The 12,095-nt window shown below is 38.4% G+C and overlaps 1 protein-coding gene across 1 annotated transcript; it reads right to left on the bottom strand.

The window, feature by feature from the left end:
• Nucleotides 1-1,071: 1,071 nt before the first annotated feature.
• On the bottom strand, nt 1,072-11,507 carry ARL1 (ADP ribosylation factor like GTPase 1). The gene is made up of 5 exons (XM_006769371.2): nt 11,315-11,507; nt 9,191-9,272; nt 7,196-7,307; nt 4,431-4,609; nt 1,072-3,253 (listed from the first exon to the last, which is right to left on the bottom strand). The coding sequence occupies exons 1-5, from the start codon at nt 11,490-11,492 to the stop codon at nt 3,223-3,225; spliced, it is 582 nt and encodes a 193-aa protein (XP_006769434.2). The 5' UTR covers nt 11,493-11,507; the 3' UTR covers nt 1,072-3,222.
• Nucleotides 11,508-12,095: the final 588 nt, after the last annotated feature.

Genomic DNA, 12,095 nt, shown 5'->3' with positions numbered 1-12,095 from the left:
GGTGTTATTTCAGTTAACTTTTTTAAATGCGAAGAGGTTAGCTAGATAAGAAAAAGGTGTAGGGGTCTGGGATTGGAGAGGGTGCAGGCCGGGCTGAGGGATCCCCTCCCCTGCACGAATTTTGTGCACCGAGCCTCTAGTCTATATATAAATGCCTAAGTGACTGAATGACCAGTCACTATGATGTGCACTGACCAGCAGGGGGCAGACGCACAACACAGGAGCTGTCCCCTTGTGGTCAGTGTGCTCCCAACAGCAGGAGCACCGCTCAGCTGACCGACCCATCTGTCCCAGTGGCCCACCAGCCCGGCGGCAGCCACTCAGTAGTCCTGTAGTTCCAATCTCCAGAGAAAGAGCCAGGTACCAATGGACCAGCACCACGGGCCTCCTGGAAGTTGGCCTTGGGCACTGCAGCCGCTTCCCCTCCCTAGATGCTCCACAAAGAAATGATATAAAAGTGGCCGCCAGATGGCTTCCAACCAGCACAGGGATCAGCAGGATGGATCTGGATCCCAGGCTGGCAAGGGTGTCCCACCACCCACCCAGAAGGTCGATTGTGTCCTGGCCCTCCCGCCCCTCAGGAAGGGCGCCAGACGCAGGGCTCTCCTGATCAGGACTGACAGGGCGCAAGTCTGCAGCAGACGCAATGGGGCTGGGATGAGCAGGACCAGCAGGCAGGAGCAGCAGGTGGCATTGGACTGCAGGTTTCAACCCGATCCCCGCAGGCACCTGAGGGACCCCACCCGTGCACGAATTCGTGCACCAGGCCTCTAGTATGGGATAATGATGGAATTAGAGTAGTATAGCATATGGCATCTGAATCAAATATTCAAACATTCATAACTTCAGCACCTATGTTTTGATGTAGATTGTGTCTCAAACAAGAGTTCTTACACTTCCAAGGAGTTTGTAATGTACCAAAAGAAAAAATGTGGGGGAACTTGGAAGGCCAATTTCCATTAATTTTAAGTGATTTAAAATGCATGTATTGCTTTATTAAGTTTTTAAATATTTAAAGTTAACACTAAGACAAAATCAAAAAACAAATACCTCAGGGATATTGAGCGCAGCTTTGTTTTAATTAGTATTTATTGAGTGCCTACTATGTGCCAGGTGCACCACACTAGATGCAAAGGATACTAACAGTAAATAAAGTATGGTCCCTGCCCTCAAGGAGCTTACGTTTCCACAATTTAAAGTGCATCTCAAGTATCCTGCTAACAGAATCCCACAACTCTCAATTTAATTTTCAGTGTAATCACATCATAGCATACCTACAACCAGTTATAAAACAATGTTAAAACTAAAACATACCTTTGATATTATTTGTCCAACTCCCGTTTCTTAGAAAAAATTGAAGGAATGGCCACGTGCCTAGAACTCATAGGTTGTTTTTTTGTTTTGTTTTTTAGATTTTTATAAATACCAACATTCAACTCATGTAACATACCTGTACAGTTGTTTCCCGCAAGACAAGGGCTTTATAATTCATACCATATTAAAATAAATGTATGCTCTTTTATCCCATCTTATTATTTGCAATAAACCAGAGGGATCAGGATCATCCAAGTGCTGAACTTGGCTATAGCTTCCTGGGCCCTCCTCAGAATTCAAGACTGGACAGCACCTGCCCGTCATGGCCTCACTTCCCCATACTTCTATTTTCACAGTGATCCTGAATTACTCCACTTGACACTGAGACCAAACAAATTAGGAATGGGTGCTGGAAAATAAGAAGAGTAAATCCCACAGGCAAAAAAAGCCACATTCATTGGAGTAGAGAGAATGACCAAAAGTGTGAGGGCAAGGCCAGAGGCCAACATCTGGTAGGACAGTGTCAGGGACAGGAAGTGAATCCCTAGTGTTTCTGAAAGGTGAGGAGCACAATAGTATTAAGCTCACTTTACCAGCATCTACTATCTTAAATGCGGTTACCCAACTTACAAAATGAAAAAATTTCTCCCCAATTTTAGTAATTACTGAGGACTATATTTACCTCTGTTACACTAGAGCCAATTCTGTGGTAGAATGGGCAGTTTGAAAAGTTCCTTTGACTATAACTGAACCTACGAGTAAACCTAATTTCTAAAACCAAGAATGCTCAATTTCTCCCTGTAGAACCAATAAGATTTTGACTTCACCAATCAAATTTATATGTCCAATTACAAGTAGGTAAAAGGAATGAAAGACAGTAAAAACATCTTTTACAATGCTTCTTAAAATATATCTTTATTTCCTTCAATGTGAATATTTTTAATGTGTTGTGAATTCATCAAATATAACCATTTAGGACTGTTTTTACTACCTCTACTAGTATGGACAGATAAATTTACAGGCATTATTTTGAATGTAGTCTACTTCAGTTAGCATAATTTTATGTAGGGAGTTATATCATTTGAACTTACATGTGGTGTAGTTCATGGGACAAGCTTCTGACCCTGAAGTCTCACTTTGAGCCTGGCTCCCAGCTTACTAGCAGTTGGGCAAGCCAAGCTATCAACCCAAGACTCAACACGTCCATAAAACAGAAACATGACATTACAATCTATCCTATCTACATCACAGGGTTCTTGTAAAAATTGACTAGGTATCAATATACATTGAATTTTTTTTCAACTATAAAGTACTATAAAATAACAATTACAGATACATCAGTGACTTTAACTATCAAAATAATTATTTCAACTTCTTGCCTATAACCAAAAGCTTTTAAATGAAACAGTTTAAATAAAGTGGTTACTGAGCAAATGAAACTATATTACTCACACCATGTTCCTAGACTACCCTACTGAGTCTACTTTTTGGAAAAATTTAATTCATTTTAGAGGGAAAAAATCTGAGCTAAGGTATTTATTAGTGTTTATATAAACAATCTGCAACCACTCATTCAAAAATAGGGTTTTTCCCCCCTTGATAAGAGTGCATTTTTTAATAGGACTGTATTTGAATAAGAATTCCACACAAATAGAATATATACCTTAATAATACAAGAAAGCAAGGAAGGAATGTTTTACATCATACAGATCAGTCAGTTGGTTCAACCATGATGAGCTATCCTTCCAACAAATACTTATTTTTTATATTTATTACAAATGTGTAGTCAGTTCAGTATATGCCATCAATCATACACACAGCTTTAACATTTAGTAGTGTGAAGCACACTTAACTATTTCCAAAGGGACATGGGACGTGGTCTTCATTTCAGAAGGAGAAGTGATTGGATTACTGCCTGCTCTTTAATGCTTCAACTAACCTGTAAAGAGAAAAAATGGTTTCATAAATTTAACTTCAAACTTTCAGGTATAGAGTATGATCATTTATAAACTTTATCCTGGAGATGGATTCCAAAGCACTTTAAAATATATTTTTATTGATTTCAGAGAGGAAGGGAGAGGGAAAGATAGAAACATCAATGATGAGAGAGAATCAATGATTGGCTGCCTCCTGCACGCCCCCTACTGGGGATCGAGCCCACAATCCAGGCATGTGCCCTTGACTAGAATCGAACTGGGGACCCTTCAGTCCGCAGGCCAACGCTCTGAGCCAAACCAGCTAGGGCTCCAAAGCACTTTAAATGATAAAGGTTGAGATAGTTATATTAGAAAAATGAAGTTATAGACTCGATTTCGAAGAAGGTTTTTAAGCTTTCATTTGTCATATTCTTTTGAAAAAATAATCAAAAAACCTACTTTCCAGGCTGCTACTTCTACAGCAGGCTAGATGTGGATAATTCAGAGGTGGTAACTAGTCTCAGTCCTCAAGGAGCTAATAATCTAATAAGGAGATGTACAAATCAATTACGAGATGGCGTAACAAGTATTGTATCACTGATCTGTGACAAGGACGTTGGTGTGTGTGTGTGGTAAGGCAGTGGGCATGGAGATATGTCAGGAAAGACTCTTGAAAAGAGGAAAGCCTTAACCAAGGTAAGAAATTAGAGGATAAAATGAGGCAGGAAAAAGATAGAAAAATGGGAAAAGCTGGTTTTCTAACTGTAATCAGATAGGTACGGTTGAAATAAAAGCTGAGGCACATTAAGTCAAGTGGAAGATAAGACTGGAGGAACTTAACCCTATCAGACCGCTATACCGATTTTTTGGTAATTTCCGAATCTGCCGCTATACCGCTGTACCTAATTTTCGGTACTTTGCCTAGACCAATTTTCTACAATGTCTCCAAGTTCCATCTTATTCTAACCACTTGTTTGCATGTAACTAACATTTTTCTATAGCATGTTGGTTTTTTCTCTTTAATGCTCAGGAGCCCAGGTATAGGAGACAGTTAGGTTCAGGGCCTCAGGTCTGGTATGGTTAATACAAGACACTAAGTAATAGGAATTTCATCCTTAAGACATAAGGGAAATTACATGTGTGCACAGCTGCATACACGCACACACACGCACAGATGGCTTCTAAAAACATGATGCTTACCATTCCATTGCCTCATCAAGGCCAGTGCCTTTGGTTGCTGAAGTTTTGAATATTTGCCATTTTCGGTCCTTCAAGGCAGGTAATCCAAGTGAATTTGCCATCTCTGAGGGAGTCATAGCCTGTTCCATGTCCTGCTTATTTGCAAATACCACCAAAATGGCTTTTCTCAGCTCTTCTTCCTAAATAAACAGAAGATATTTAATTTCCTTTAATCAATGTGCTCCCTTGAGTTTAGGCAGATATGCCCCAAATACAGTATTTTAAAAGTACATTTCCTAATTATTAAGACACAATGTTCATTATAAATTATTTGAAATTATAGAGCAGTACAAGGAAAAGAAGCTTTACCCCAATCCTATCTCAAAAACATGGTCCCTGTTAACATTTTAAGTATTTTCTACAGCTTTGTAATTCAGGTATTTATGGTTTATTTAGTAAATAAATTTCTATATTTAAAATTGCATTTACAGTTACATGACCTGCTTTAAAACTAAACATTAAATCCTGATTTTCCAAACAATCAAAATTTTCTCACACACATAAAAAGGTTAAATATACTCTACACTATAATTATATGCACCATAAACTATATGACTGTTTTCTAGTATTAAACTCTCTTTAGATTCTTTTTACTTACCTATTAGAAAAACCCAGGTAACACAGCCATTATATAGAAATCTTTGAATAAATCTCTATTTCCTTAATATAATCCTTTAAAAGTGAAATCAAAATATGAAAACTTTTTCTGGTTCTTGTTACATGTATTAATAAACTGCCTTCCAAAAAAGTTGTAACAATTTCAATCCCACCAACAGTACACACTGAGTGGCCAGATTGTTATGACCGCCCCATCAATACTTTGTTGGGCCACCTTTTGCCTTCAATACTGCGGCGATGCTTCTTGGCATTGACTCCACGAGATGTTGAAAGGTGATGTGAGGAATCTGACACCATGCCTGATGAATAGCACTGTCCAGTTCTGTGAGATTTGATGGTTGTGGAACCAGCTGCCTGATGGCTCTTTTAACTTTGTCCCACAAATGCTCAATTGGATTGAGATCTGGTGATGGTGGGGGCCACCTAAGCAAGGTAAAGTCTCCCTCATGTTCTTGAAAGCACTCCTGCACAATACGAGCACCGTGGCATGGGGCACTGTCTTATTGGAAGAAGCCATCTCCTTTGGGATATGCCATCAACATGATCGGATAAACTTGCTCAGCAACGATAATTAGGTATGTTGTGCTATTTAGACATTTGTAATGATCTGGCTCTCTAGCAACTTTAGCACAAAATTGTAGCTAATTTGCCAACAAACGTCAAGTGGTCAGAATAATCTGGCCACTCAGTGTATATGACAGTGCCTATTTTCAATGCAGCCTTGATAGAACTAGAAAAATTATATACTTTTCCAGACATAGCATTCTATTATATGATTACTAGAGGCCCAATGCATGAAAATTCGTGCAAGAGTAGGCCTTCCTTCTCCTCACTGCTGGCACCGGCTTCCCTCCGGCACCCAGGACCCAGGCTGTTTCCCTCTGGCTGCCGCCACCAGGCACCCAGGACCTGGGCTGCTTCACTCCAGCCGCCACCGCCAGGTACCCTGGACCCTCCGGCCCCGGCTTCATCTGGAAGGAGGTCCAGAATGACGCCTGGAAAGATGTTCGGTTTAATTAGCATATTACCTTTTTATTATAGATTAGGGTATTAAAAATGTATTATTAGCAATATATTTTTCTCTTGTGAACTGTAGTTTATGCCTTCTGCTCACTTATATAATGAGTGGCAGATATTGGTATTATTAAAAACACTAATCCTTGCCATGGTTAGTTTGGCTCAGTGGATAGAGTGTTGGCCTGTGGACTGACGGGTCCCAAGTCCAATTCCAATCCAGGGCACATGCCCAGGTTTCAGGCTCAATCCCCAGTAAGGGGCATGCAGGAGGCAGCTGGTCAATGTTTCTCTCTCATCACTGATGTTTCAATCTCTCCCTCTCCCTTCCTCTCTGAAATCAATAAAAATATATTTAAATAAGTAAATAAATAAATAAATACACTAATCCTTAGTCATTGATTGTAAAACAGTGTCCCTGGTTCCGTTTTACTTTAATTTATATTGTCTGGCATCTAAGCTTTGGGGGGATTTTTAGTATGTATTAATAGAATTAAATCTATCTTTTGTAATTCCTTCCAATCCTTTGCTTTAGAAAAACCTTTTCTATCCAGAAATTTTAAACATACCTCTTATATATTCTTATAATTAAAATCATCCATGATTTAATGTTTAGTTCATTTGTTAAAGCAGGTATAGAACTATGTGTAAATGTGATTTTAAATGTATACATTTATTTACTAAATAAGCTGAATTACAAAGCAGTAGAAAATACCCATTTTCTACATTTAATTCTTTACTCCATTTAGAATCTATTTTTGTGTATGAAAAAGGTAAAACAATTTTATCAATAAGTTTTGATGCAATAATCCTGACTCATACTTTACCTGTGCTTTATATCACATAATAAATGAAATCAAGAATTATCATTCAAAGAAAACGACAAGGCTGCATTTTTATTTTTTCTCTACAACCATCTACCCAACAAAATTTCTGGAGTAGGAAGTAATATGCATAAAAGAAAATTATAATAAAGGCATGGAGGGTAGGGGAAATCCCTGCTCTCCTTTTAATTATTCCTGCATGTAATAATAAATGATGGAAACAGCAAGCAAATGTAGATGTTTCCCCACATTTTAGTAAGATTTTCTTACCTCCAACATGGCAACTAACTCTGATTTGGAAATGCCAATTCGATCTCGGTCACAACTGTCTACTACATAAATGACGGCATCCGTGTTTGAATAATAACATCTCCAGTATGGCCTAAAGATAATTTAGAAAGGGAGCATATATAATTATTTGAAAAAAGATTAAGCTGATATGTTAATTTATATGCTAGGACTTGGCGAGGCGGTGGTAGTTACCTGCCAATTTGGTCCCACTCATGTTAGAATCACTACCATAATGATATAGTGTTTCCAATTGATATCTATAATATCCCTCAGACGTAAAGGTGGAAAGAATGTTAATAAACATTAACTCACAAGAGTTCAAACTTTAGGCTGAGAAAAATCTATTTATAACCTATAGCATCACTAAACATACTGACAAAAATGTTGTACACAGACCTGATCGTTATATCTTACAAATCTTTAACTAGGAATTAAGAGGAATGGGTTCCTAAAATTTTTTTTTTAATAACTTTATATAACAGGCATTAAACTGATCACTAAAGACACAAAGGAGTCGAATGAATAAAGTTAAAAACAGAATCAAAAGTGATTCAAGAAATAAAACATGATAAAAGGAAGCAGGACATTTGGGGAACGCACTACTCATCTTTTAAGATGGAACCACAGTGAGCAACCACCGACAGTCACCACACATTTACAGTTGCCACGTCAAAGCACAAATGCTGGGCAGGAGACCTGAATCCCCCAAGGCATCTATGTTCCATTAGCCCCAAGGAGTGGGCCTGAAAGGTATTTTTATGAAATCTAAAATAGTCTGTCTCACAGAGGAAGGGGCTGGCAAGAACTAAATGGAAGACCCTTTTAGTAAAAAAACATTAAATCTTGAGAGTCTCATGAAAACTTTTTTCATTTAAGTGATATCTGAAGAACTGGTCCTTAGATTTTAATTCAATTGAGAGAACAGGCAGGTTTACCACATTTTAAACTAGGTGCTACTCAGCCATCAGAAAAGATGAAATACTGCCATTTGCAACAACATGGATGGACCTTGAGAATATTATGCTAAGCAAAATAAGTCAGTCAGGAAAAGCTAAAAACCACATGATTTCACTCATGTGTGGGATATAAAACTGCAACTCACAGACAAAACAGTATACTGGCTACCAGAGGGGAATGGGAGTGGTGGTGGGGAAAAAAACCTTTTGCCTGCCATAAGAGTCTATACACCAAGTTTAAAATCATTTTTTTTTAAATTTTCAACTGAAAATATTCAAGAACACCCGAATTGTAATACATTTATTTTCATAATATTCATTGCAAACTGATTTTTTAAATTAAATTCAAAATATCATGGCATGTGGGGATGGTTTCCATTTTGGACACATGGCAGTTAACTGGTTAAAGGATAAAAGGGGCCAAATACATAGTGACGGAAGATGATCTGACTTGGACACAGAGTGCAATATACAGATCATGTATCATAGAAATGTACACTTGAAAACTATATAATCTTATTAGCCAACTAGAGGTCTGGCGCATGACATTCGCGCACTGGGGTCAGGGAGGCCCTCAGCCCGGCCTGCACCCTCCTGCAGTCTGGGACTCCTTGGGGGATGTCTGCTGAGGGGTCTTTAGCGCTGCCGCAGAGGCAGGAGAGGCTCCCACCATCACCACTGCGCCAGCTGTGAGCCCAGCTTCTGGCTGAGCTGCGCTCCACGTGTAAGAGCACTGACCACGATGGGGCAGCTCCTGCATTGAACGTCTGCCCCTGGTGATCAGTGAGCATCATAGCAACCGGTCATTCCACCATTTGGTCGATTTGCATATTAGGGTTTTATTATATAGGATGTGCCCCAGTAAATTTAATTAAAAAAATAAAAATCATTTTCCAAAAAAAAACCACTAGGTGCCTTCCATTTAAATTACAAAAGAAGATATATTTTGGTTTATTGCTGTTAACCCTACAAGAGCCGATGTTAAATACCACAAAATAATCTGATCTTTGCACCATACCTGATACTGGTCTGTCCTCCTAAATCCCAGACTTGAAATTTAAGGTTCTTGTATGTTACCGTCTCAACATTAAATCCAATGGCTGGAAGATAAATCAGTAGTTTATGTAGACACTAATGCATTCTATCTTCAAAGTACCCAATCTAATTGAGTTTCTGCAATAAATGATAACTGTTCAATTACATTATTGGTTAAGATAGTCCATTTAAGACAAGTCAGTATGTTGTGCTACACACACACTCTCACACACACAATTAGCAAGATCAGCACCACCTACCGATTATATAAGAATCCCAGGTCTCCCCCTGCAAATACGTAATTTTTAGCTCAATAGAAATCCTATTATGTTAAACTCCTCTCATAATACAATACTAACATACAAAAGTGTTCAGAAAGTTATATTTAAAAGGACAGTTGTAGATTATTCTAAAAATCTGAATTTTGGTAGGTAGCAAATAAACAGGACAAAATCAAGAAAGCCCAGATTTTAAACTTCAGTGGGTAAGGACACAGCAATGGCTGTTTATTGCTTTACGGACGCTGGGTTCTCCAATGCTGGCTATTTCACAGACCCTCTGCGGACTTCCTCCAGCACTCGTTTGCAATAAGGTCACAGCTGGATGACCAGAAGGGAGATGCCCCATCCCTTTCTCTGCCACCCTTCTTAGGTGGAGCCCTGACACCACACAGATAAGGCAGGAGACCACTATTTTCATTGAAAGGAATCTAAGAGAAAGTGCAGAGGATGCTAAAGAAAATTAGGAGTTATATATACAAAGTTTACTATGATTTGACAAGCTTAAAAAAAAGCACAGTAAAAACTGACAGCTGTAACTGAATAATTAATTTTTATTTTAGACTTAGTTTGTATTGGTAAATGATTCATATGTGTATGTAGCAAGTATGCTTATTAACTAAAAAATAACTATACTATTATAAGCAACCAGAGCAAAAACTAAAAAGCAAGTTCATAATGTCTCCCTTAGACTTAGGTAGGAGTGTAATCACCACCTTCACCAAGATTAGGAACACAGTTTCTATGCAAAGAACAAGAGTGTGGTGTAAATCAGCATTCACTGAAATGCAATCCACTGAGTTATGTGCACTGCAGGGATGACGACCAAGGTAGACACAGCAGTGATGGGCAATTTTGAGAATCAAAAAAAAAGGGAACTGCCCTGACTGGTTTGGCTCAGTGGATACAGCATCAGCCTGCGGACTCAAGGGTCCCAGGTTCGATTCCAGTCAAGGGCATGTACCTTGGTTGCGGGCACATCCCCAGTAGGGGGTATGCAGGAGGCAGCTGATCGATGTTTCTCTCTCATCGATGTTTCTAACTCTCTATCCCTCTCCCTTCTTCTCTGTAAAAAATCAATAAAATATATTTTTAAAAAAGGGGGGGTGGGGTGACTAAAATTCACCGAAGTGGCAAAAAGAAAAAATGATGTCACAGTTTTAAAAGTTCTTTCATAAAAGCTAGCCTTCTTTTTGTAATTTTAAATTCAAATGCTACTAAAAAGAAATACCTTGAATGACAGAGTAACTTTAGAGGCATAATTTAAGTACTCTTAAACAGCCAAGCCAGTGTTGCTCAGTGGTTGAGCATTGACCCATATACCACTTGGTCAGGTTCGATCCCCAGTAGGGCACATGCAGGAGGCAGCCGATCAATGATTCTCTCTCATCATTGATGTTTCTGTCTCTCTTCCTCTCCCTTCCTCTCTAAAATCAATAAAAGTACGTGTATACAAATACTTTTTTTTTAAATATATTTTATTGATTTTTTACAGAGAGGAAGGGAGAGAGATAGAGTTAGAAACATCTATGAGAGAGAAACATCAATCAGCTGCCTCCTGCACATCTCCCACTGGGGATGTGCCTGCAACCCAGGTACATGCCCTTGACCGGAATTGAACCTGGGACCTTTCAGTCCGCAGGCCGACGCTCTATCCACTGAGCCAAACTGGTTTCGGCACAAATACATATTTTTAAAAGTGTTATCAACAATATGCTCATACTAGAAGTTTATAATATCCTTATCAATTACTTTATTATATTATTAATTAAAAATAAAATTATGATAGAAAAGAGAAAGCTCTTATAATTTATCATACCAACACTTACTAGGAATAGTAGTAACAACCTCTCCAACCTGTAATCTGTACAAAATTGTAGTTTTTCCTGCTCCATCTAATCCCAAAATTAAAATCCTCATTTCCCGGGTTCCAAACAGACTCGAAAATATACTTGAGAAAAAGCCACCTAAAAAAATAATAAAAGCAAAAAATGTATTAAGTATCATTTTTTGAATTGGTCCACAAAACATTTACTCTTGCCCCTTGAAAGCTACACCAAATTTAGTATTATTTTCCTGGATTGATAAATGCGTATTTTTACCCCATTGAATCATATTATTCAACACAAAACAAGTAAACTCTTGTTATCATGTTCTAGATAAAGTATCAGACAAGCAACAGAAGATTCACTAAAAATAAGAGATATATGACCACCACCCTCATGGAGCTCACTTTCTAATCAAGAGAATTTGGGCACCTTAGCATGATGTCCCCATGACCCCTGAAACCCAAAGGGCAAATCTGAATGACAGGGGGACAATGAGATCCTTGCATAGGAAACACAATTATCACTGCTGTACAGCAGCAGTATCATCATAATAACACCTTTAACCGGTAAGATGTCTTATTAACAACAAAAAAATAAAAAGTGAGACACAGAAGCCCAAAATAAAAACTATTCTTCTTGGTAGAAAACTCACTGAAAAAAATAATGCTAACATTCAATGCATCACGAAGTATTTCCAGAAAACTTCCTATATGCAAGGTACAGTGTAATAGAAAAGCACTTGTAAACAGGGAGTAGAACTGTGGTTGCTGGAGGTGGAGGA

This window comes from Myotis davidii, unplaced genomic scaffold (genome assembly GCF_000327345.1).
Source record: "Myotis davidii unplaced genomic scaffold, ASM32734v1 scaffold120, whole genome shotgun sequence".
Classification (NCBI taxonomy): domain Eukaryota; kingdom Metazoa; phylum Chordata; class Mammalia; order Chiroptera; family Vespertilionidae; genus Myotis; species Myotis davidii.
This window is presented reverse-complemented; position numbering and strand designations above follow the sequence as displayed.

Excerpts from the sequence above, each read along its gene's own strand:
- ARL1 (XM_006769371.2), bottom strand. The coding sequence starts at position 11,492 with ATGATACTTAATACATTTTTTGCTTTTATTATTTTTTTAGGTGGCTTT. Across the intron at positions 7,308-9,190 it reads GGAGGACAGACCAGTATCAG|GCCATACTGGAGATGTTATT; the intron begins GTATGGTGCAAA and ends AATTATCTTTAG. Across the intron at positions 3,254-4,430 it reads CTTGATGAGGCAATGGAATG|GTTAGTTGAAGCATTAAAGA; the intron begins GTAAGCATCATG and ends TTCTCTTTACAG.